The sequence below is a fragment of the Spermophilus citellus genome (assembly GCF_964194105.1).
Source record: "Spermophilus citellus genome assembly, chromosome: 10".
Classification (NCBI taxonomy): Eukaryota; Metazoa; Chordata; class Mammalia; order Rodentia; family Sciuridae; genus Spermophilus; species Spermophilus citellus.
In genome coordinates, this window is record NC_138197.1 from 52,322,039 (window position 1) to 52,348,738 (window position 26,700).

Consider the following 26,700-nt stretch of genomic DNA (forward strand, 5'->3'; position numbering starts at 1 on the left):
AGGTGTGGGGCCAGCTAGGCAGACTGGAATCCACAGGGTGGCCGTCAGCAAGACAGGCTGGAACTCTGCTGCAACTGCTATCCACAGAAGTTCTTTGGCCCCCTCAGTTTGGTTTTTAAGACCTTTCGACTAATAAGATCAGGCCCATCCTGATTATCTAGGATCTTTTTCCTTATTTATGATTAACTGATTATGGATCTTAAACACACCTACAGAGTACCTTGCCGGTAGCACCTAGGTTAGCATTTGAATAACTGAGGGTGGTACCCTTGCCAAGTTGATATAGCAAAAAGACCGACTTAGCAAGTTGCTCAGTTTCTCTGGAGTGGTTGGTTTCAACTGGTATTCTTGCCTTAAATCTCTTTCATCCCATCTCTATTTTTTTTTTCTCATGGCCATCATGAGAGGCTTAAAGTAGCTTACTACTCTCCATCTGTGAAATATGTCTTGCTGAAATTCAAACACTATGCTTACAGCTTTCCTGGGCACATCAGCGTAATACTATCACTGCCTCCAAAAAAGCTCCCACACCCTGCTTGTTAAACACTAGTGGGAGGGAGGATGGCATTCTGCTGCAGTCCTGACACTCCTGCTGTTTTGTTCCTGTGTGATTGAGGGTGGGACATGCTTGAGCACTATTTCTCCAAAAGAGGCTATCGCATCTAAGTTGTGTTTCCTTCTCTTTTGATTTAAACTGAGACAGAACTCCCAGCTGGGCCTATTATTTCACCACTCTGATTCTCAGATGTAAGATGAATAGATTGGACGAGATGATTTCTCTGGCTCCTTTTCCCTCCAGTCAATCTGTAACTACATATTAAGAAAACTAGTTATCTTTTTAGATTTTTCTCCAAATCTTTTGTAATAATTTCAATTATTTATTTATTTATTTATTTTGGTATCGGGGATTGAGCCCAGGGGTGCTCTACCACTGAGCTACATCCCCCAGTCCTTTTTCTTTTTTCTTTTGAGATACGGTCTCACTAAGTTGCTGAGGGTCTCACTAAATTGCTAAGGCTGCCCTTGAACTTGCAATCCTTCTGCCTTCGCCTCCCGAGTTGGTGGGATTACAGACATGTGTCACTGTGCCTGTCCAATAAATTTTATCTTTAACGCATAACTAGGGTTTTTTTTTTCCATATCAACCCAAATATTTGAAAGACAATACTTCATTATAGTTAAATGAAGTAATAAAAATTTATCTAGGAAAATTCTCCTCTTTCCTACTCCATTAGATGAGAAACAGTGTGTGAACAAATGAATGAACTTGGGAACTGTTGTAGTCTATTGGGCTTGATAATTTTTTTTTTTTGGCCTTTTTCTTAACTGATTGTCTAAATCCAATACATATTAAACTATTTGGCATATTTCTGATTTCCCTGGCTCATAAACTTTTATTCGTCTTCCTACTTATTCCTACTTTATCTCATCTCCTGAATGTGGTAATAAACCTTTGTTTTCAAAGTTTTTCTTTTTCACCATGATTCTGGCTTCTCCTTTGGTTACATGGCTGTTAGCCACAGGTACTACAGAAGGTATTCAGTTCCCATGGTCTTTTCACATGGTATCATGTTTTTGAAGATAAATTTTAAGACACTTTAAGAACAAAGACCATAGTTTTTTAAACAAGCAAGAGATGAGTCACACCTGCAAATAACGCTTTGGGGTTGAATGACATACAAGCAGGGGATATGGTCATGAACCTCAAAAAAGAGTGTGCATTAGGCTTGTTTGTTATTTTTTTCTCACATTATTACACATATTATTTATGTATAAATAATAACATTTCTCAGTGATTTTGGCCTCCCCTCCGTCCCCACACCACCGGTGGCACCCAAGCCCTTGGTTGACATGAGTGAGAAAAACATAAGGTTCACAGGAGGAGCTGTCAGCCTCAGTTCCACGAAGAGTAGTCTCTTTCTTTGGCCACTATCCTATTTTCAGCCCCTCGAACAGCCTCTGGTTTATAATAGGCACTTCATGAATATTTATTGATTGAATTATCTGCAGGACATTTTAAGATCACAGTGACAAACACTATTTGCCGGGCGGCCATCCAAATGAGGGAATAACTAGCTCTTGTTTCCCTTCCAGGTTGTGCCGCAAGCTGGCTTTTGAGTTCCTTCTCTGGTTTGGAAGCCATAAACATCATTTCTCTCTGCCCCCAGCTTCTCCCACTCTATGCAGTTGGTTAGTTTCACCTTGAACACCACTCCTTCATGAGGCGCCAGCGAGATCATTAGCATGCACCATTCAGGAGACCCAGAGCACCTGCTGATCTTCAGTGAATGATCCTGTGTGACAGCCTAAGCAAATCCGGGTGTGACCTCAGTCATACTCTAGAATACATGAGCAGACCTGGGAAAAATCCCGGGCCCTTCCTGGTGAGTGGGAGGGATGTGTCATGTAGGTAACTAGATCCTCTCTCAATCATTTTAAGCCCAACATAATCCCCACGGTTCTCTGACACCCTGGCATTGTTCACAGTCTCACTCTCTGTTTTCCCCAACCCAAGCCAGTTCAGTTTTGCCACCTGCCAAGTGGTTGTGGGGGCCCATTCGCATCCCGTCCTCCGAGTCCTAACTCTGTCCTGTAACTTAATTTTGTCTAATTCTGCATTGGGTTCTCTGTCTGCCTGTGCTGTATTTGGCATCGTGAACACATTCCCTGCTGTTCTCCTTGGCTTTTTTTGTTCCTCATGACAGCCAGCCATTTGGTTGGAAGATGTAAATGTTATGCTGGTCACTTTTGCAGATAGCATATGTTGGTGAGACTTAGGGAGAAGTTAGATAGAATATTACTCTCGAAAGGTGTTGATAGGGACATACCAAAGAGGAAAAAAAAGAGAAATAGAACACTTAAGAATTAAAAAAGGGGGAGGGCATGAAGTGGAAATGAGTGGGTTAAAAACAGCCCTGTAGGAGATGTGGGTCATGTCAAGGAAAGTTCTATTGGGGAGTCAGGAGACCTACATACGGTTCCTCTGTATGGTAAAAGTACAGATGACTTAATCAACATGGATTCTCTTTTGGAAAAAGGGTATTATTTTAGACTATCTGTAATGTCAATTCCAGTTCTAAAATTATATAAATCAATGGATCAGCAGTGTGAAGTGAAGGCCTAATATATAAAATAAAAGCTTATGTGGTCTTACGCATTAAGAAAGCGTAATACTCAGGCACGATGGATCAGTTTCTCCCCTCCCCTCTGGAGCACACAGTCCTGGCTGCTGTTTTCCAGTGGTGCCATATATCAAAAGATTTCCATCCACAGTATGTCTGGAAGAGAGCAGGCTGGCTGGTGATGTGGCCTCCTGTGAGTTATGTTTGGAAGAGCCACATGGTTTGGTTTAGGAGAAAGAAGAATGTGGGACAAGTGTGCAGGTGTTCTGCTGGTCAACACAAGTGTGAGGAATTCTGCTCCATACAGCTTCTCTCAGATGCCACCTCCGTCATGGAGCCTTTGTGGAGCATTGCAATCCAGGCTCCCGCTGACACTTTTCATCCTGCTGTGTGGCGGGAGGTTTTTGTATGTGTCCTACCGAGTTCTTTGAGAGCAAATGCTATGTTGCATTCACATCTTCTCTAGCTCATAACCCATGCCTTGCACAACAGTAGGTAAGCAAACTCTCGGAACTGAGCTGAAAGCTTATTCAACTTCTCAGACATAGGGTTGATGGGTAGAAATTACAGAGAAATATTTTGGCCTTCCAAGAAGCAAACTTTTCAAATAACTGGACTGTCTTCAATTTACACAGATGAGGAGGTAACACAGCACCATTCATTCAAATGAATATATGAAGCAGGTTTTGGTGAGGATGGGGACCCCTGGGGCTGTCACCACTGCAGGGAACAGCATAGGACCTCATGGGCACCCTGGGGTCGCTTTCCAAAAAGTATATATACTTACCTCATAACCCTTACTCTCCCAAATGTTAACCCAAGATAAATGGAAACACTTATCCCCAAAGACATGCATGGATATCTGTGGCAGCCATCTTTACAATAGCCAAAAATTAGTCATCAATAAATGAATTAAATGGATAAAAAAATAGGATATGCTCACCTGGTGGAAAATGACTTGGTAATAAAAGGAACAACCTGCTGATACACACAACATGAAGGAATCTCAAAATCATTATACCAAGGGAACAAAGCCAGACTCGAAGGCATATGACTTTAATATTCTGTTTATGTAAAATCTAGAAAATGCAAATATTTAAGTAAACAAAGCAGGTCGGTGTTCGCCTGGGGTAGAGGGTTGAGAGAGATGGACTGCAAAGAGACATGGGGAAACTTTGGGGGAAACTTTTCATTTTTTTTCTTTTAACAATGTCTTAGTTTTGGCATTAAAACAGACACAAATTTAAACTTTAAACATTTTTAAAAATTTGTTTATTTATGTTTTGTGATGCTGGTGATCAAACCCAGGGCTCTATGTGTGCCAGGCAAACCCTCTACCACCGAGCTAATTTTTTTTTAATGTAGCCATTTCTTTTATAATTTTTACCTTTGGCATTGGACTTCAAAATACCTTACTTAAAGATTATGTAAATATTCATTGATTTGATTTTTTCATATGCTATTACCCTTGCTTAAAGATTATGTAAATATTCACTGATTTGATTCTTTTCATATGCTATTATGGTTTAGTTTCCTTATATTTAGCTTATTATTTCACTTTTTTTTCTTAGTTAATAGGGAAATATAGAGATCTAACATCTGAAATAGTGAAGGGATTGACCTGACACCAGCTACTGAAGAATCCACCATTTCCTCAGTTATTCATTGAGGGTGATGTGTGAGGGGTTAACTGAGAATACAAACACAGTTCCTGCCCTCTAGGAGCTGTGCCTGGGGAGGGGGTTAGTGAAGAGGATTACAGAGAAGTGAATTGAGCTCAGCGGTGGCATTGATTACAAAGCACTGTAATATTTAGATGGGGCCCCAATAGGGTGGCAAGTTTGGGGGACAGTGGTCAGAGAGCTTCTAGTAGGAGATAACATCTGATCTGCCTGACAGGTAAGCATGTGCTAACCTGATTTTGGAAGAGGGCATTTCAGGTGAGGGATAAACATGCTCAGAGAAGCAAATCCATGGGTGGGGGCGGCAGACGACTGGGGAGTCTTATGTAGCATGCTTCACTGTCACCTGGGCATGGGGTGAGGCTAGCGGACAGGCCATACTGTGTCCTTATATTTTGTATCATAAACTCATAGGAGCCACAGTTGGATTTTAAGCAATGGAATGAAATAATGGAATAATAATGATTATTGATTTGTCTCATGTTGCCTTGCTTAAAAAAGGTAGGTAAAATTTATATTTTACTATTTATATGTGGATTTTCTGTGGAAATCAGAATTATCTGGCACTATTGTTCTGATCTAATCTAACTCCAAAGCAGGCCTCCCCCTTGGTTTGACTCACACCTTGGTCATCCTTGACAACATCCTTCAGTCTGATCGTTTATACGAGGGAGGAGTTGCTCCTTGGTGTCTGGATCTCATACCTGGCTATAAGCCCACTATACTCAATTCAAATAAGTGATGAATTTACTGCCTAACACATGCTCAACAAAATTTCATGGATTCAGTATCTATCTCATTTAAAATTTTTACAGATATTTTTATCTCATGCTTTGCATATGAAAGGTCTGTAAGGATCTCTGAAATTTATCATAGGTTCTATTACACAGATCAGGAAATGACTTATCAAGAGCCACACAATGAATTAGGAAGTGAGTGGATGAAAATGCTCCTTTCAACAGGTGCCTCCTTATTGCCATTCGGTCCCCTGGTCTGCTGAGGGCTGAGCTATTTGTGTGGGGTATGGAACAGTGTTCTCATTGCAGCAGGGGCCTGAGCTTGAACTAGTGTCTCTCACTTTCCTACCACTGACTGGTGGATATTTTATGAAATGCATGCCATCAGGAAGTTCTTTCTTTGGAAGAATACTCAGGAATCTGGGCAGGTTGTCAGGGTCTACTTGGTCATTTGCCATAACAAAGCAGATGCCTTTGGCAGATGATGGGCTGTTCCCTGACACCCCAACAGACCTATAGACTCTGAGTGCTGAACACAGCATCCACTGCTGCTGTCAATCCATGATCCGGTACTTGCGTTCGTGATTGCCAACGGTGCCGCCGCGAGGCTGCTGTGTTCCAGAGTCGGGTGTTACCCTTCCTTTACGAAGGGAATCTTTAGTAGGCGGGGAAGATTTTTCCTTAAGTCCTTCAAATATTTTGCCATACTGATCCCTCTGTCATACACAGGTCAGGACAAAGTCAGTCCAAGCCCTTGTTATTTCATGAGTAACTCCCTGTCCCTTCTGCTCAGAAAAACATGAAGCTGTTCCGTGGGAGTGGCACACAGCATGCTCATATCTTTAGCAACACAAAGTTCATGGCATCAGCAATCCGTATTTGTTCCTTGGGTTTAAGAAAACAACAGAAGGACTGCATACCTAGCTTCTTGAATAGTGGTATAAATTTGTCCATTCAATGACATGTCCAAGATTGTGAATAACACCAATTTTTTTATTGATGTATTCATTTTTTCTGGATTAAAAAAAGTGATATGTGTTAGTTATAGAAAAAAGGGTAAATTAAGAAAAAAAATTAAGTGTATTAACCAGGTCTTTTCTTTTCCATACTGCTGCTTTGATATCTGGGCCTTGCTGACCTTGGAGGGACAGCCCCTTCCAGGGTGAGCCAGTTCCTAGAGATTGTAAACAACTCGTCCTTGACAGCACTTTTCAAATAAAAAGCAACCAATCCAGAGCCCACAACCCAACCCAGCTCACAGTTTGGGCCGCTGTCCATCTGCCCTAAATCACCCCAGGGCCAGACAACTAGACACAGCTCCTCTGCCCCAGAACTTGCTGAAGGTATTCAGACCAGCCAGTCCTGATCTGGCTGCCACGCCCCTCCCTGCAGAAGCCACAGTTAAGGTTGTCACCCACAGTTCTCCCTGTCCCTCTGCCCAACCCCAGTGCTTTCCCTTGTGGTCCCCTTGGTGGCTAAGCATGCCCCCTTCTCTCGGGAACTGTAACAACCTACCTTTTCAGTGCCAGTTATATCCCCATCTGTTGGCCCTACAGTGCAGTGGTTCCCCTTATCCAGGGGGAACTTTGTCCAGGACTCCTGGTATATGCCCAAAACCATGGGTAACACTGGACCCTATGCATGCTGTTTCTTTTCTCGTCTATACATATCTATGGTAAAGTTTAACATATAAATCAGGCATTGTAAGAGATTAACAATGATAATAAAACAGAACATTTTTGACAATATAGTGTAATACAAATTTTTTTTGAATGTGGCCTCTCTCTTGAAAGACTCAAGGCAAATATTAATATTTTAAAATTTTCTTTTAGTTGTAGATGGACACAACACCTTCATTTTATTTATTCATTTTTATGTAGTGATGAGGATCGAACCCAGTGCCTCACACACGAGATGAGTGTTCTACCACTGAGCCACAATCCTAGCTTCAAATATTAATATTTTAGGACCTTAGTTGACCGTGGGTAACTGAAACTACAGAAAGGAAGCCACATATGAGGGGGGTCTGTTGTACCTTGTATTTTCCATTGATGCACTTTATGAGCAAGGATCATACATTTTGTATAACGCAATTTCATAAGTGGTTTGAAACATTTGAAGGTTCCATAGTCATCCATCACAGGATTGTATCCTAATTTTTTAACGGTTCCTTTGTTTTCAGGTTTAACTTGAAATATTTTCATGAATTTCTCTATGTAGAAAAGTCTTTATGTACATCTTTAAATTTTAGGGTAAATTTAAAGAAATAGCATTTCTGGGTTAAAAGACAGCATGTTCTGCCCCTGCGTAACAGTTTTCCATATTGCATTCTGGAAAAGTTATTCTAATTTCCACGCCTACCAAAGGAGTATGAAATTGTGAGTGTGCCACTCCTCTCAGCCCCTCCCTCCCTGAGGCACCTTTGCCAGTACAACAAATTATCAGTATTAATCAATTTGATCGCTACTTTTTGAATCTAGTGGTTCTCAGGTTAGGTATAATGTGAGCAGCCCAGATTTAAGGAAATTGACCACCACATGCTGTGGAAGCCAGTCACTCTGTTGCAGGATTCAGAACCAGGAAGTGACGTTGGTATTGACTGAGTCCGTTGCCATTCCCACTGCCATTTGGTTGTCTTCATTTAGCTTTTCTGTTTATTGCATCCTTCTTCCATTCTTGTTTTCATCATCTGGGGACCTCCAGGATGCTGCTGCCTCATATTTGTGGAGTCATTTCCCTTTCTTCCCCAACCCCCAGTGTCACCCTGGGCAGCCCTGGTCTGCCTTCCCTTTCCCAACACTCCCCATCCTCACCCCACGGCAGACAGCCCTCTCTCACAGACCCTCGAGTCAGCTGGAAATGCTTCGCCTCCAAATCCCCAATCTGAACTTCTCCCTACTGACCATGACTTCATGTGACTCTCCCACTCACGTCTAATCTGTTTCCACCCATCTTGTCACTGGGCATGCTGTCCACCTGCCAGCTCTCCTGCCAGCTCCTCTGGTGTCTCTCAGTCTCCTGCCCTGGTCTGTACTCTAGGATGCCCCATTATACTGTGATGTTACAGACATCACTTATCCCTTTGTCCTCTTGAACTTCCACAGCTTTCCTGGGCAGTGGACTGGACTTGGGTAAGCAAAAGCATATGTTTTCTGTGCTTTGGTTCTTGAGCCGTTGGAGACCATGAGCAAAGTCATACTCCAGCAAAGCTCTGCGTCCCTGGAATCGAGGAGTGTATGGTTCTCCCTTTATTATCTGGAACTCACAGAAATCAACAGTTTTAAAATAAAAAGTGAGAGAGAAAAATAAACCTAAATACATTTTAGTTTGTAAAGTCTGAGATGGTAATATGTTGTCTCAAAGACTTCCACTTTTCTCACATCTGAACCTTCCTCTCATAAAACAATTTAATGAATGAACCATCCTGAGGATTTCCAGTTTAGACATCTTGCTCCTTTTGAAGCTAAAGTCAAGAGAATCAAATTTCCTCCCTATAGTCTAGGTGGGAGAGGGAGATCCTCCTCTGACCTTGCAGTATTACATCCGAGATGTGCCTGGGAACCTGAGGTCTGGAAGGGTTTGGGGCCTTCCCTGTCCAGGACTAGCAGCAAAGCCATGTTTTCCCAACCAAGCTGGAGAAGGTTCAGAGTACAGCTCTGAGTTTGATCTTTATTACAGAAATAAGCAAGAATCCAGGGGAGGGGCCAGTCCCTCCAGGTAGGCAAAGGAGGAGTACCTTAAGATGAAAGCTGTGGCTTTTGTTAGGAAGACTAATTCCTGAACTGATCTGCAGATATTCCCCCTGCCTTGGTGAGGGTTGACCCAGAAATGAATGGGGCTGACATGCCGTCCTGGGTGAGTACATGTCACCTGGGGGACTATATATTAACTCCTGCTACCTGGAAATAATGATCAGACTCTTTACATAACACCCATGGCTCTCCATGAACAAGTACAATTTACTTTTCCGGCTATATTTCCCAGTACATTTTACACTATGTTCAGTGATGGTGATCTTTGTGCTATTCTTCAATAACCCATATAATTTTTTTTTCTTAAGACATGCTACTTGCAAAATTTTGGAAGAATATGGAAAAGTAGGAAAGAGAAAAATCCTTTGGCCACCCAGATGAAGTGCCTGGAAAGATTTCTATGTGCGTGTAGAAGTGTGTGAACACATGTGGCTTCCCCCTGCACATTCATTATCTTTGTTTCTTATTTTTCCTTTGTGTGTCTTTCATTCTGCTTTGTCACTAAGCATTTTCTGTATTTATGAAACTCACCATAAATGTCATTTTAAATCATGGCATACATAGGATTTTACTGAATACATTTGCTGCCTCCTCTCCCTAGTGTTCTCTAAGCCTAACATACCTATTCAAAAATTGCTTTTAAATGTTATTCCCACCCACCAAACAAAATCGAGTGCCCTTCTCTCTGCATTCCTGCAACACAAGCTTGTATCTTTATCTAGATCTGAGTTCATTCTGTGTTTGGTGTATATGTCTGTGCACCTACACAACACATGTGTGTATAGCATCAGAAACTTCTTGAGGGTAAGTGTGCAATATTAACCTTTTAAGATATATTGGGCTACCTACATTAGATACATTAGAGAGTCTCTCTCTCTCTCTCTCTCACCCCCCCCCCCTCTTTTGGGAGGGATACTAGGGATTGAACTCAGGGACACTGCTGAGCCACATCCCCAGCCCTTTTTTGATTTTATTTAGAGACAAGGTCTCACTGAGTTGCTTAGCACCTTGCTTTTTGCTGAGACTGGCTTTGAACTCATGATCCTCTTGTCTCAGCCTCCCAAGCTGCTAGGATTACAGGTGTGTGCCACCATGCCCAGCTGGAGTATTTATCTCTCAATAAATACTGTGAAATAATATTTTAAATCTCTGCTAAGCAAAAGTATCTTTTATAACTCATACTTAGTATTATGTATTGATGACATTTTTCTTGAACGATGCCAATTAGCACTTTATTTCTATCGGGCAAATTATTGAGCACTTTAAAATAGTGTGTCAGTGATGAGGAACAGCATTTTTAGCACATTAATACAAACCTACAGAGCAGTTACTACTTGTCATTCTAGAAAGCTCCAGACTTCCAGATCCCTTTCCCCAGCAGGTGATAAGTATCATTTTTCTTCTATGGAAAGAAAATGGTAAAAGCGAAGTCATGGTAGGAAGTGGGCCTGCTTGTTTGTGAAGTAGGTACAGTAGGGACTTCCATGTTCCTTACTGTGGACTTGAGCAACTGTGGCCTCAGCAGCCCAGGAAGCCAAGTGAAACTAGAAGTTCTGGTCTCACATCTTTCAGATCCTCCTTGGATGCCAGGGATAATGAAGTGAGTGTAACTCATTCTTTTACCAAACTCTGAACACTCACTATGTGTCAGGCACTGTGCTGAGATTGGGGACAAAAAGATGACATGGTCCTCAAACACTTCCCAGGGTTGGAGCTCATAACCTTATCAAAGAGCTCATTAATCTTTCCTCTGCTGCCTCTGTTGATTCCACGAGCTGAGCACCATTTGGAATTCTGATGAGAGCATCTTAACAAAGCAATTAAAAGTACAAGAAGCAATGGAATTTAAAAGTGGAGGATTTTGCTCTGAGGAGAACATCTGTGATGTTCTTGATGAACACGCATAACCTGAATTTAATTGTGAGGGATTATCAGGCAAACTTAAACTAGAGGACATTCTGCAAAGTAACTGCCCTCTACCTTTCAAAATTTTGAGAAAGTCAAAGGAAAACTGAAGATTTGTTACAGATGAAAGGACATTGAGGACAGAAAACAGACATTTTAAGTGCATAATGTGATCCTGGATTAGATCCTGGATCAGAAAAAGGACATTAGTAGGACAAATGGCAAAATTTGAAGATAATGGTACTATATCAGTGATAATTTCCTGGTGTTGATCATTATACTGGGTTTAGTGAGATATTACCATTTGGGGAATCTGATTGAAGGGTAGATATACGGGGATTCTTTGCACTTTTTTTGCTAGCCTGAAATTCTTTCAAAATAAAAAGCAAAGACATTTCACTCAGTGCATTTTCCTGACCAACACCCTGGGCACTTACAGTGGCTTAACAGTAATGTCAACTCCTTTTTGCTGGGCTACTACTTAAGTAGTTAGCATCACTAAATCTTTGGATTTCAAATACATTTTTTTATCTGACTCTCCAAACAAGCAATTGGCAGCAAATTGCCTCCATCTTAAAGAAACAAGTTTGAATATGTTAAGTGGCTTATCCAAAATAGCCAGTACTAAAAGGATAGTTGGTTGAACAGACTGAAAAGATGTTCTGGGCATGGACTCATAGAAATTAAGAAGAGAAAACCACGTTCATTTTTTTAGCAAATCATTTAGATGATTACACAGAACAAATCATTTAAATAAAAAAATTATGTACAAGATAATGATAATTTATATCAGTTTTAATGTGTAGCGGTACTACTGGCAATGAAAGTAGGTAATGAGAAAAAGGTTTTAAGGTTATGAAAAACGTATTTCTCCTATCCTGCTATGGCGCCTGCTTGAAGTGTGTGTGCAAGTGTGTATATTTATTCTCCTTTGAGCACAATATCATGCTGAACTTGATCCCCTAGGTAACCTGGACCCTAAACCCAGTGGCTGCTTGGTGTCCCCTGATTCTGACTCCCTACTGCTCATTCATTTCCCACCGATTGTTTTCATACTTGAGTTGATGCTAAATGTCAGCCTTTAAAATACTGTGGGTCGGTGGGTGGGCCTGGTGGCACATGCCTATAATCCCAGCGGTTTGGGAGGCTGAGGCAGGAGGAATGAGAGTTCAAAGCCAGCCCCAGCAATTTAGCAAGAACCTCAAGCAACTCAGCAAGACCCTGTATCTAGATAAAATATTTTTAAAAGGATGGGGGGATATGGATCAGTGGTTAAGAGCTCCTGGGTTCAATCCCTGGTACAAAAAAAGAACAAACAAACAACAACAACAACAACAACAAAAAACCCATGAGAGTACTTACTATCACCAGAACACATAGAATGAAGTGAAATTTAATGCTAATCTCAGGTTAAATTCACAGACTTCCTCTGTAAAAGACATAGTGTCTTTGTTCAACCTCAATTCTGGATTATTTTGTCGGATGTCAAATAACACATATTACATTCATCACTGAGAAGTGACTCAAGTCAGCCAGGAAAAAACAATATCAAAATATTAAATCATACACCCCCCCAATGAGTTATGTAAAAACAGGGCTGAATTTCAAATCTGAACACATGGTGTCATCTTTTTATAAAGGTATGTGGAGGCTGAAAGTCAAGTAAACTAGAAGGTTAAAAATGAAATCTTGATGTTTCTTCCCGAAAAATCAGCTTCCACTCCATGAAGGTTGAATTGCTTCCAAAGAACAGATCCTTTTAATCCAGAACTAATTAGTGCCACTAGCCCAAGTTTCTCTTTTGTTTACAGAGAACCCTCTGCTTTGAATACACTTCTGACTGCAGACCTGATAGAATGGCCAGTGGTGGGGCATTACCCCCTCCCCAGTAAGGGACATGAAAATAAAGACCCTCGGAGCTTCAGATCTTGATTTTATGAAAAGATTATTGTGCTTGCTTAACGATAATCCATTTCTTACTTTAAAGGTTAATGAAGGAAGTGGAATAGAAATATGTAAAGATCATGCCTCCCAGAGCGAGAGGCAAAAAAAAAAAAAAAAGGTTGAAATGAGAAAAATATCTTCATTTATTTCTGTCTCTGACCTTATGTGAAGGAAAGAAGTGTGCTTGCTGGCGTGTGCATTGGAGGCATGGAGCGGGGTGGTGGGGCGCCTGGGATTATATATAACATGGCGAACTGTGCAAAGTTAGCTTACTATTCCTTTTGATTTACTGGGGTTTTCTTTAGAATTTTTTTTTTAGTTATAGATGAACACAATACCTTTATTTTCTTTATTTATTTTTATGTGATGCTGAGGATCGCATCCATTGCCTCATGCATGCAAGGCAAGTACTCTACCACGGAGCCATGCCCCAGCCCATTGATTTACTATTTGATATAGGAAGTTCCCTTGATTTTTTTCCATGGAAATAGATGGTGTTCTAATATTTAGACTTCATTAGAATGAAGTCTAGGAGTTGAAACCATGATTAATCTCCTGTGGTATGTAGTGGTCCTGAGTTGACACCCCCCCCCCCCCCGCAAGTGAGAAGAATCATTGGTAAAATGTTTCTCCCTGGATCTGCCATACTTACAGAGGATGGTAAAAACTTTATGTGTAGGTTAAAGAATTAAAAAAAAAAAAAAAAGTCACCTGTGAAAGGAGTAGAATGTGAGTTCTTTGGAGGTACAGCATGTCCTTTGCTGACAGCGCCTCCCTCTGCTCACCCAGAGAACTGCTGTTCCCACTCAGGTAAAGCATGCCCCTGCTTCTCAGTATAGGGTAGCAATTTACATAAGAACCTTTTAAAAACATTGATTCGTTTTACTTGTTTTGGACTTTGTGTAAAAATTTTTAAAGGTGCTATGTTTTTGGGGCTGTGACATTTTTACTCAGCATTGTGTTTTTTGCAGTTCAGTCTCTGGTTAATGAGTATGACTGTACTTCATTTTTATTGCTGTTAGCACTCTATTCAGTGAATAGACAATTTTTCCATTCTGTTAGTGGAAATTTAAATATTTTCCAGTTTTCTTGGGTTGTCTTTTTTTTTAAACTATGTTATGGCTAACCATTTGTTGTTCATGTCTCCTAGAAAACATTAGGAGTCCTTCTGGGCATGATAACACATACCTATAATCCTAGTGATTTAGGAGGCTGAGGCAGAAAGATCAAAAGTTCAAGGCCAACCTCAGCAATTTAGCAAGGTCCTATGCAACTTAACAAGAACTTGTCTCAAAATAAAATATAAAAAGGGATGGAATATGGCTTAGTGGTTAAGCGCCCCTGGGCTCAATGTCTACCCCCCCACACAAAAAAAAAAAAAAACAACAATTTTATTAAGAGTCTTCCCATATACCTGAGATTGGAACACTCACTCTATGCACATGTTCAGATCTATCAGTTAATGCAAAGAAATGATTTCCAGAGTAGTTGTAACAGATGACATGCCCACCAACAGAGCAGAGTGCTCTATTGCTCTGAATCCTCTGCAACTTTGTATCATCAGATTTCTGCATTGTAGCCATCATGTGTTAGTGTATTGGTGTCATTTACTTTGGATCTTCCTTATTACTATTGAGATTGAGTAGCTATTCATTAATTTCCATAAACTTGGCATGTCTTTCTGTTTATTTGGATAGATTTTTGTATTTGGGGTTTTTTGTACTGGGGGTTGAACTCGGGTACTTTACCACTGAGCTACATCCTCAGCCCTTTTTATTTTTTATTTTAAGAAAGAGTTTTGCTAAGTTGCTAAGGCTGACTTCAAACATGGATCCTTTTGCCTTAGCCTCTGGAGTAGCTGGGATTATGGGCAGGTGCCAGCATGCCTGACTCACTTATTTGGATTTTTAAAAATTATTATTTTGTGTTTTTGTGGTGCTGGGGATCAAACCCAGGGCTATTATGCATGCCAGGCAAGTAGCTCTACTGCTGAGCTATATCCTCAGGCCTCTCTGCAAAAAGGGTCTCACTGAGTTGCTTAGCTCCTTGCTTTTGCTCAGGCTGCCTTTGAACTTGTGATACTCCTGTCTCAGCCTCAGGAGCTGATGGGATTACAGGCATGCACTAGACTAAAATCTGCATTCTTATATGTTTATTTTGTTTCATTATTCCTGGTCTTAATTATTATGATCACTTTTCTTCTAATTCTATGAATTTATTTCACAGCTATTTTTCTAATTTCTTAAAATAGTAGCTCATGAAACTTCAATCTTTCTTCTTTTTAAAACACTTAAGGTTAAAACTTTCCTATAATACTTTTGCATTTCCACACATTTTAATGTATAATAATTTAAAATTATTTAGTTCCAAATATTTTGTAACTTTATGCCTATAATCCCAGTGGCTCAAACCCCAGTACCCCAAAAGATAAATAAAGAAAGAAAAAATGGGGCTGGGGTTGTGGCTCAGTAGTAAAGCACTCACCTAGCACATGCAAGGCATTAGGTTTGTTCCTCAGCACCACATAAAAATAAATTAATAAAATAAAGGTATTATGTCTAACTATAATTTTAAAGAAATTTTTTAAAAAAGAAAAGAAAAAATAAATTCTTGTGCTGTGAGTTTTGTATATTTCTAATTTTCCAAAAACATAGGGATTTTCTGGTTATCTTTGCGTTACTGGTTTCTAGTGTTATTACATGGTAGTCAGAAAACATTTTATGTATGATAGCAATTATTTGAAATTCTTGAGACATGAGCATTTTGGTCCCATATATTTCCAATTTTTATAATGCCCCCAGGGTGTCCTAAAACAAGCAACACTAGATTTTGAAGCTCCGAGGTTCATGTGTTTATTATATCATTCTTGTCCATCGTGTGGTTCACACCTTCTAAATCCTTTTTTTTTAAATGCTTAGTTTATCAGCTATTTTTAGAGATGTGTTAAGAATCTCACAATTTTGGGGGGCTGAGGTGTGGCTCCGCGGTAGAGCACTTGCCTAGCATGTGCGAGGAGCTGGGTTCGATCCTCAGCACCACCTAAAAATTAAAACAAATAAAAAGGTATTATGTCCAACTACAACTAAAAAAATATTTAAAAAAAAAAAAGAACCGCACAATTTTTTAGATTTACTATATTTTCCCATAAATATTTCTTATTTTTTAGTCTATTTTGTTAGGTACAAATGAGTTTAAACTTGTTATATTCATTTTAATATAAAAAATAGAATCTTTAAGGAGGCCCATGTTTGATCTACTAGTTATTTCTGGTGTATTAATTCTGATTTTTAGATTTTGTAAAATACTGAATAAGGCACACTGGAAACAAAAAATGATTTTACTATCATATTGGGCAATTCAGGGTTGAAAAATACATCACTTGACCTTATTAACTCGTTTCTGATATACTAGCCAAAGAAATAACCAGAAGTAGGTAAAAAGCTTTATGTACCAAAATATGTATTATCTGTGGTAAAATAAATAAGTGAAAGCAAACAGATTCTAACAATAGGAGAGTGGTTAAGTAAGTATGAGCTGGCACATGATGATATATGTAGACATTAAAATAATTTATCATGAATTTGTAATAACACTGGAAAGTTATGTTACAATAATATGTAAATAACAAGCCTGTACTTTGATCTCAGTTACTTTAATGACAACTATAGAAAAAATTCTAAAAGGAAATATCTCAAGCATTGGTTGGTACCCCATGAATATGTATAATTTTTATTTTTATGTATCAGTTAAAAATAAAGAAAAATAGTAACATTAATTGGTAAAATTTCGGTTTCCTCTTTCCTTCTACTTTTTTTTGTGTTTTTCGTATTTTCTACAATACTCAAATTTCCTTTACAATTAGATAGGGAAAAGTAACTTAAAAATATGGATGAATAAATATGTTTCCAACTAATGTTTGAATGTGCCTATTGAGTCTGTCTTATGCTGTACTTAGCTGATATTTTTGAAACATCAAGACAGAAAAGTTATTTAAATTGTGAGATACAGTGATATATAAAAGTGCAAATCAGTGTTTAAAATATGCTTCTTGGGGCTGAGGTTGTGGCTCAAGGGTACAGCGCTTGCCTAGCATGTGTGAGGCACTGGGTTTGCTCCTCGGTACTATATAGAGATAAAATATAGGTATTATGTCCACCTACAACTAAAATATATACATTTTTTTAAAAAATAAATAAAATACCTGTTTTATTGTGCTTTGTGTCTTGTAGGTAAAGTGCTGCTGGAGGAAAACCAGGCCATTGCTCCTGTGGTTTCCAGTCACGTGAGCCCAGGGGTGAAACCAGCAGTGGTTGGGCCCTTCAGCTCACACATGATGGAATTTCCAAGAAAACGCAAAGGAAGCGATTCGGACCCCTCCCAGTAAGTGGATTTTTGCTCTAACCCCATGAAATCTTTGACTCTAGGGAAAAGAGAATAAGATTGCTATTTAAATTATTATTTCTAGATACTGTGTTTCACTGCATAATTGTCACCACTGCGTTAATATATATATATATATATATATATATATATATATGGTCATAAGTATTTCATGCATCCTAATCTTGCAATAAGGACAGTTTAGTAATAAATGATTGTTAAATAATACGGGCACCATTTTTTAAAACATTTTATTGTAGATGGACAGCATGCCTCTATTTTATTTGTTCACTTTTATGTGGTTCTGAGGATCGAACCCAGTGCCTCATATGTGCAAAGCAAGCACTCTGCCACAGAGCTATAGCCCCAGCCCGGGCACCATATTTTTAAAGTTTCACATAATGGTTGCTCCCTCGTTTTTTGAAAAAAAAAAAAAAAGTTGGCATAAAAACTTGGAAGATTATGTCAAGAAACAAAATACATGGCAACATGATTATTCACCCAACTACTACCTGACATTGAGTGAAATGGAACTTCTCCATCAACTCTGATGATTATTAGATACGTAGGAGGATCAACAGAGCATAAAGATATGTAGGTACATGAGGTTAATTTGCTTAATGTTTATGGTCGCAGCTAGATACTAGCCTTCTTTATTGAAATACTAACCATGAGGAGAACATCTTCTTGCATATTTGGCTTAAAATAATAAATACCATTTACTACCTTACTCATCATTTACATTATAACCAATGAATCCTTGGCTATCTGTGGTCAATTTAATCAGATAAAACTCTTGTTTCCATATTAGTTAAGCCATGTGGATAGGAAGGTGAATGCTGAGAATACTTACTATGTCCTTGTTTATTTTTGTCATCTACTATGGCTTATAGCCTGAAATAAATATATATATATTTAGTTCTCGACAGACACAACATCTTTATTTTTTTATTTTTATGTGGTGCTGAGGATCAAACCCAGCACCCTACGCATGCCAGGCGAGCGCACTACCGCTTGAGCCACATCCCCAGCCCCAGCCACATCCCCAGCCCCCTGAAATATTCTTTAGTGACTTCTCTAAAGCTACAGCTATGTGATGGAAACATTAGAACAAAATAAAAGTAACAATTCATCTTAGATTAAAGCACAATAAAGTTTGCAACTCATCCTAGGCTAGCACTTACGTTGGTGTGAAAGTTGATGATAGGTCCCCACCGTAAGTGAAGGGGACAGTTTCTGAGTTGGGACAAAGATGAGGACATAATGCAGCATCCCAGCTTTTTTTGATGTAGTTCTTCCCATTATGCTTCATAATTTAGCTGTGATTCTCAAGACAGAAGAATGAGTATGATTCAAATATAAGGACCAAGGCACCTCCCAAGCCATGTATAAATGATTGGAAGATCTTCTACTGATTTTGGTTGTCTGTTCTCTTAGCCTCTTCCATTAAGGCAATGCTCAGGAAGCGGCAGTGGACCAAGTGACAGTTTGTCTAAAGCTGTTGGCTGTTTTTCATTCTCAGTCAATTGATGGTCCCCACTCATCTGAGCTAAAAGTGACTTAGTCTTTTTTTTTTTTTTTTAATCTCTTCCCTTCATCTTTAGGATCACAAGCACTACTGTTGTTGATCACCTCAGTTGAAGTGGGAACCCTGAGTACCAGAGGTACCAGTGTTTCCTGCCTCCTAGGGGCCATGTGGAGGTTTTGGGGGGTACATAGGAAAATACAATTGGTCCCAGAGGAAAGATCACAAACATGCAAATTACTGCCAGATTGAATTTTTTTTTTTTTTTTTTTTGGCAGCAGCCAACAGTAAAGATTATTTACTTAACTGCCCACATTTTAGAAAATGAAGAACCTAGGATTCAGAAATGTCAGCACAAGGTGAATTCACTTAATGTTTATGGTCACAGTTAAATATATGTCCTTTTTTTTTGATGCCAGGAATTGAACTCAGGGGCGCTTAACCACTGAGCCACATCTCCAGTCCTTTTTATTTTTTATTTTGAGACAGGGTCTCACTAGGTTGCTTACAGCCTTGCTAAGTTGCTGAGGCTGATTTTGAACTTGCAATCCTTTTGCCTCAGCCTCCCAAGCCACTGGGATTGCAGGCATGTGCCACGACACCCGGTGGTCCTTGCCTTCTTTATCACAATACTTAACCATGAGGAGAACATTACACATGGATTAGAAAGTCTGATTCTGAGTGGGGCATTTCTTCACCGTGCCTGGCCTCCTGTCTCTCTGCTCCTGGATGGGGTCGGGTGACCTGTAGCAATCATGCTGTTTCCTGGTACATCTGGGTAGGGGGTGACCCAAGGCCTCCTTCCTTCCAGGTCAGAAATCATGACAGAAAAAGTGGTGGAAAAGCTTTCTCAGAATCCCTTTACCTATCTTCTTTCAACAAAGATAGAAATATCAGCACCCAGTGGCAGCAGGTAAGTCCTGGACTATGGTTTGACATATTCCCTCCCTTCCTAAGAGGCTGTGTGGTGATAGTGGAGATGTACGTCTCCCTGATGGGCTCTCTGTCCCACAGCTTCTCCATTCTGCTATAGACCTTCTTTTATCCCACCATTTTCTGTGCCCTCTAAGGAAGTGATGGACTTCAAAGTACTTTACGGATTTTGTAAAATGCTGATTATACAGTATCTTTTCCAGAGGCTCGGGAAATGAGTCTCTGGACTTTTTCCAGAGATTTGAGGAAGCCAGTCAGTAGAGATGAGGTTGATTTTATTTATGTAGCCTCAGAGTGTTCAGTTTTTTGTTTGTTTGTTTCATTTATTTTATTTTATTTTTTAGTTGTGCTGGGATCTAAATCCAGGGCCTCATGCATGCTAGACAAGTGCTCTAACACTGAGTCATAGCCCTAGGCCGAGGGGTGTTTAATATTATTTAGAAAAGAAGAATGTATGAGAATGATCAGTCTTTCTGTGGCACTGTTGGTTTTGAATGGAGAGCTGAGTCTTTTAGAAGGATCTCTGATGAAGATTCTGTGGAATGTAGTCATTAAGTGTTTATTGAGAACCTGCTATGACACCCAGTAGAGAGGGGAGAAAAATGGGTAAGACACAGGGAACTTCCGTAAGCTGGGAAGGTGCTAATCATGCTATTCATCCTAACTGTTGTAATAGGCACCTGGGGTGTGTGGCAACAGAGAAAGCTGGCCTTTTAAGGCAGATTGGGATCAGGAGTGAGGACAGCCTCCTGGAGAAGTTTGAGAAGCTGTTTTAAATGAAGAATAGAAATGAGCCTACAGAGCAGGAGTGGAGAAGGCATTTTAGGTAGAAGGAACAACAGTGCAGAAGTACAAGGCATGAAGTAGCATCTGAGCAGAAACAGGTGGTTTTCAGAGTGGAGTAGAGGGTGCACACAGATGAGTGAGCGATGAGATTTGAGGGATGAACAGGCATGAGGTCAGGAAGGGCTGCTGATCTCAAGAACCTCAAAGTTACCTTGAATGCGAAATTCTTAGGAGACTGAAGAGTTCTAAGCATGAGACAAACTGGATCAGATTTACGTTTTTGTAAAAAAAAATTGCTTGCCTCTGCCCTTCCCAACCCCCACCCTACTTTTTTGTGTATCATAATATTTTTCATCGGCATCCGTTACAGTCACAGTGTTGTGAACCATCAACCACTGTTCAGTTCCCAAACTTTTTCATCACCTCAAACAGAAACTGAACCAACTAACAGCAAGTCCCTGTCCCTCCCTTCCTCCTAGGTCCAGCTTTCCGGCTCTATAAATTGACCTATTTTTATGTATTTCACACACCTGAAATTAAGTGATATCTGTCCTTGGATGTCTGGCTTATTTCACTTAGTGTAATGTCTTCAGGGTTTGCCCAGGTTGTCACTTATGTCAGAATTTCATTTCCCTATAGAGCTGGATAATAATCCATCGTATGTATGTACTAACACATTTATCCATTCATCTGTTCAGGGACACTTGGGTTATTTCCACTTGGGGGCTCTTGTAAACAGTGCTGCTATGGACAAAAGTGCCAGTTTGAGTCCCTGATTTTAGTTCTTTGGGGTCTACACCTGGGACTGAGGTGTTGGGTCATATGGTAGTTCCATTTGTATACTTGTTTCGTTTTTAAGGAACTGCTAAGCCATTTTCCACAGTGGCTGTATAATTTTGCATCCCCACCGGCAGTGTACGAGTATTCCAATATCTTCACATCCTCATTGATACTTAGTATTTTCTTTTTTTTATTATAGGCATCCCAGTAGGTGTGAAGTGTACAGACTTACATTCTCAAAGAATCACTCAGGAATAGCATGGAGGTTGGGTGGAAGGAGGAAAACGAGCAGGCAGAGAAAACAGGTCAAGAAGAAGCTTTTGCTGTAAATTAGGTTTTCTGAACATAAGTCTAAGAGAGTGGCCCTGGAGAAGAAAGACATTGAAGGAAGGGACTGAGGCATATTTGCAAGACTGAATCTCTGAGGCCTTGTGGCTGTTGCTTGGCGAGAAGGAATATGAAAAGTATCCATGCTTTCTGATTTGAGTTCATTGATGGAAAGTGGGATTTTCATTTACCAAGACTGAGGGGAAAGGAGTTCAGTTTTGAACACACTGAGAATGGAGTATTTATAGAACCTTCAGGTAAGCAGTTAGACATGAAGATCTGGAACTCAGGGGTGAGGCTGGACTTGGAGATTAGATTCAGACATCAATATTGTACAAGAAATAATGAAGTGTCAGGCATGGATCACATCACTGGGAGAAGTGTGTGGAGTGGAAGAGCAGGGGGCTGAGGATGTACCCCTAAAGACAGTAAAGGGAGGAAAAGAGCATACCCCAAACATGAAGAGGTGTGGTTCTTAGTGCAGGTGGAGTTGCAGGAGCCAAAGAAGCACATTTGAAGAAGAGGGACACATGAAAAGTGGCAAATCTGGAGCATATTTTGAGATTGCTTCTGACTTCATTTGTTTTGGTAGAATGCCTACATTTTATTCAAAATGCAGTGAAAGTAGTTTTCAAGGAGTCCTTGCAACTGTGTTTTAAAATAATTGCATTACTGTTGTTAAGATGCCAAGAAAATGCATTCAAGTAGTGAGAATGTTGTTACTAACAGAAAGCTTATTAAAAGACATTTGTGAAAAATTATGACTGTAGACCCAATGCCAGCATGAAAAAAAATACACAGATAGCAAACTCACTAATTATCTAGGTTTATGCTGCAAACAAATGAATTGTTCAGGCTCTTGTCTTTGTCCTGTTCTGCCAGAGACCATTAGATAAAAGTATATTTGGATTTCATGATTGGAGTATATTTGAATTTTGCTAAGGAGATGAGTTCACTCGGTGGGTTCATTTGCTAAAACCCTGATAATCAAAGCAAAAGCACGATTCTAAAAAGCTGAAGTTTACCTTTTGAAATTGAAGTTCTATATATGTATATTAATTCCAGACCATTAGGAAGAAGATCATTCACCTGTATAATTACTTTCTGTTTTATTCATTTAATAAATGAATAAAAGAAACAGGGAAGGAAGCTGACTTCATCTGACCCTCTCTTTGGCTTCAGAGAAGCTGTTTGAATTTTATGTGTAGCAACCACAGTGCAGACTGACAGCGTTGAGAGAAATGGCAAGTATCCTGGAAGGGACTTCACAGTGAACTTCACTTGGCTGCTTGTAGTTGCAGGGCCTTGTAGCAACTATAGCTTCAGCCTTGATTCCTTCATCTGTAAAATGGGGATAGTGATAACTGCACTGTGTTGTGAGAATCAAGTAACATGTGAAAATGTGTTTTAAAAATGGTTCTTTATTTAAAAGTGAGTAGGAGAAGTACCACTTGAATAAGCTTCTTAACAGTCTTTTTTTTTTTTTTTTTTCCCAATACTGGGGATTAAACCTGGGCCTCACACGTGCTAGGCAAGTCTACCTCTGAGCCCCAGGCCCAGCCCTTTAGTGATACTTTTTATTTGGAATATTCATAAGCATCTCTTCTTAAATGTGATCAAATTTCCTATAAAGAGCATTGTAAGAAGAAAAACATTAAAATTCAAATAAAAGAGTTCAAGTAAATAAAATAGTTCAGAGATAGGCCAGACTTTTCTCAAAGCCTGGAAAATGATCATTGTTAAATCTTTCAAGAGGGAGGTTGTCTAAGGTGAATCAGAAACATTCAAACAGCTCTCTATAAATTCTACTTCTAGGAATTTATTTTAGGAGAATAATTAAGATGTACTCACCATAATATTATTAGCCATATCATTTATAATGTTGAAAATATTAGAATATTGATTATATCCAACACTAGAAAATGATTAAGTAAATTATGGTATAGCTAATCAGTGGGCCACTATTAATTATTTTGAATCATGTTCCCTAAGAATATTTAAAACTCTAGGAAAATATTCATTTTATAAAGTGAAAAAAGACAAGATTTAAAAAGTTATACACTGTGACCTGAATTTTGCTTATTATATCTGCAGAATACCCAGAAATATCTGTACAACTTCACCACACACACACATAGACTGTGGCTAAGTTAAATAATCAGAGCTGGTTTCATATGTGTCTCTACATGTTTAGGAAATAGATTGGAAGAAGATAAGAAAAGCAAAATAATACATTTGGAAATGTGTGTGTGTGTGTGTGTGTGCATATAAATATATTTATTTGTTTATTTGTTTTTATTTTTTGTACTAGGGATTGAGCCCAGGGGCACTTAGCCACTGTGCCACATCCCCAGCTCTTTGTTTTCTCCCAATTTATTTAGAGACAGGGTTTTGCTGAGTTGCTTGGGGCCTCACTAACTTTCTGAGGCTGGCTTTGAACTTGTGGTCCTCCTGCCTCAGCTTCCTGACAGCTTCCTGACTGAGCTGCTGGAATTATAGGCACTACACCTCGCTTGAAAGTGTATGTTTTTATACATATTTTTACAAACTGCTTAGCCTGAATGATTTTTTACTGTTGAGAATCACCATCAATGTATGTCACTTGTTGATGCACTGGTGAGTACATTTCTGATACCAGGGACTGTGCTAATGTGAAAATTAGCACAGTTAATATTACAAGTAATCAGAGTTTCCCTTTTCCATAGTATTTCTTACTATCCAGATAGATTATTAGACAAAAAAGTTATTTTTGATTGAAGGTATGACATTTTTAATGCATTTTTTGGACTGTTTTAGTACAGCTGTCATAAAGTTTTTGGTTAATCCATCAATTGTTTTGCCAAAAAATACTGTTTTTTTTTTTTTCAGTGCTGAGGTGGAACCCAAAGCACTTGGTCATGTAGGCTAGTGCCGTGCCACTGAGCTACATCCCCAGTCCTATTTCTATGGAAGTTTTATTCTTTCTCAAAATTGGTATGAGATTATTTCCAAATAGCACATCAATTGTTCATCATTAACATCAGTTCGGTTTCCCTGATGGGGATGGCATTGCCTAGCAGCTTTGGTAGGAAAGCAGATCATGTAACATAATCCTCATTTTGGATTCTTACATGTTCAAGGTAGCATTTATAGCTAAAGGTTTCATAGGAATGAGATGATCATCTTTATCTCACATTTCTTTCTCAAGAATTATAGGAGAGCTGGGGCTGGGGTTGTAGCTCGGTGGTAGAGCACTTACCTCACATGTGTGAGGCATTGGGTTAGAGTCTCAGCACCATATATAAGTAAATAAAAATAAAGGTCCATCAAGAACTAAACAAAAAAAGAATTATAGGAGAGATATTTCATGTAGTTTGACATTTCATCCTGTTCTTTGTAGAATGGAAGATGGTGAACAACAAGTAAAAATGAAGTCCTTCAGGTACATTGAGTTGTAAGATGGTACATGGTAGGTGGAAAAGGTCACACACACACACACACACACATACACACACACCATTTAGCTAAACTAAAAACAATGTAAAGTTAGAATTTATTCATGAATTTCAGGTTTGCCTCACTTGCTATGCTCTGAGAGCAACGTTATCAGTGACCTGTTACCTTTCTATCTACATGAATAACATTTTGACTTTTGTGCTTTTAAATTTCTCTTAGAGTAGCTGTTTATTAAAAACAATGATTAGTTTCTTTAAATATTGGAGAACAACAGATTCATGCTTTGAACAAATCAAAACTGCATTTGAGAAGCATCTGATGTTAGAAATCCTTCATCATAAATCCATTCATTTCCACATTCATTTCCACATATTCTTTTTTTTTTTTTTTAGGTACCCTGGATTGAACCAGATCCTCAGGCCTTTTTTATATTTGATTTTGAGATAGGGTCTCTCTGAGTTGCTTAGGGCCCTGCCAAGTTGCTGAGGCTGGTTTTGAACTTGCCATCCTCCATACTCAGCCTCCTAAAATGCTGGGATTATAGGTGTGTGGCACTGTGCCCAGCTTCACATACTCTTTAAACAATAACAGAATTGTTTTCGACATCTGGCAAAAGTGTCCGGATCTGACTTTTGCATTTTCTGTATTTATTCTGTCTTCTGAGTCGATTCTACAAAACACTTGCATAGTTCTAAGTAGCCATTGCTTTACTTAGAATCGAGGGCTGATAAATTATCAGTAAAAGAACCAACCTCTTGATAAGTATGCCTTTCCTTAATAAACCCCCCAGAAATATTTTCAGGTGCAGCTCCTTCAAGTAAACTACCATATTCAAAACTGGTAATTTCGCCTCCCTCAGAGTTTCCCAGCTCCCGCCATCGCTGTTTGTTGCTCTGCACGGTGGCCCACCTTGTGCCCACCTTGCACTCATCTCCCTCTGGGCCACTAATGCTGCCCATGCTGATGGGTACTTCTGGGAGAAACCGGGGATCATTTTCACAAGAGAATAGCTATGACATTCTTTTTTTTAAAAAAAAAATTCTTTTAGTTGTAGATGGACACAATACCTTTATTTTATTTTTTTTTAATGTGCTGAGGATCGAACCCAGGGTCTCACATGTGTGAGGCCGAGTGCTCAACTGCTGGGCCACAACCCCAGCCCCAGCCGTGACATTCTTTAAATCAGAAAATCTTTTTTTTAAATATTTATTAAAAATTTTTAATATTTATTTTTTTAGGTGGACACAATATCTTTATTTCATTTTTATGTGGTGTTGAGGATCAAACCTAGTGCCCCGCGCATCAGAGTGCTACCGCTTGAGCCACATCCCCAGCCCTAAATCAGAAAATCTTAATCTAAAAGTTGCTCATGATTAGATCAAAGAAGGAATA

At 39.3% G+C, this 26,700-nt stretch overlaps 1 protein-coding gene across 3 annotated transcripts in view; it reads left to right on the plus strand.

The window, feature by feature from the left end:
• Positions 1 to 26,700, plus strand: part of BMAL2 (basic helix-loop-helix ARNT like 2) — a 74,311-nt gene that overhangs the window by 9,398 nt on the left and 38,213 nt on the right. For 2 of the 3 annotated variants that reach the window (XM_081309044.1, XM_081309045.1), the window contains exons 2-3: positions 17,372 to 17,522; positions 19,859 to 19,960. In XM_081309044.1, the coding sequence (XP_081165170.1) occupies positions 17,372 to 17,522; positions 19,859 to 19,960 (253 nt within the window). The remainder of the gene's footprint in view (positions 1 to 17,371; positions 17,523 to 19,858; positions 19,961 to 26,700) is intronic. The other variant, XM_081309046.1, reaches the window with a different exon arrangement.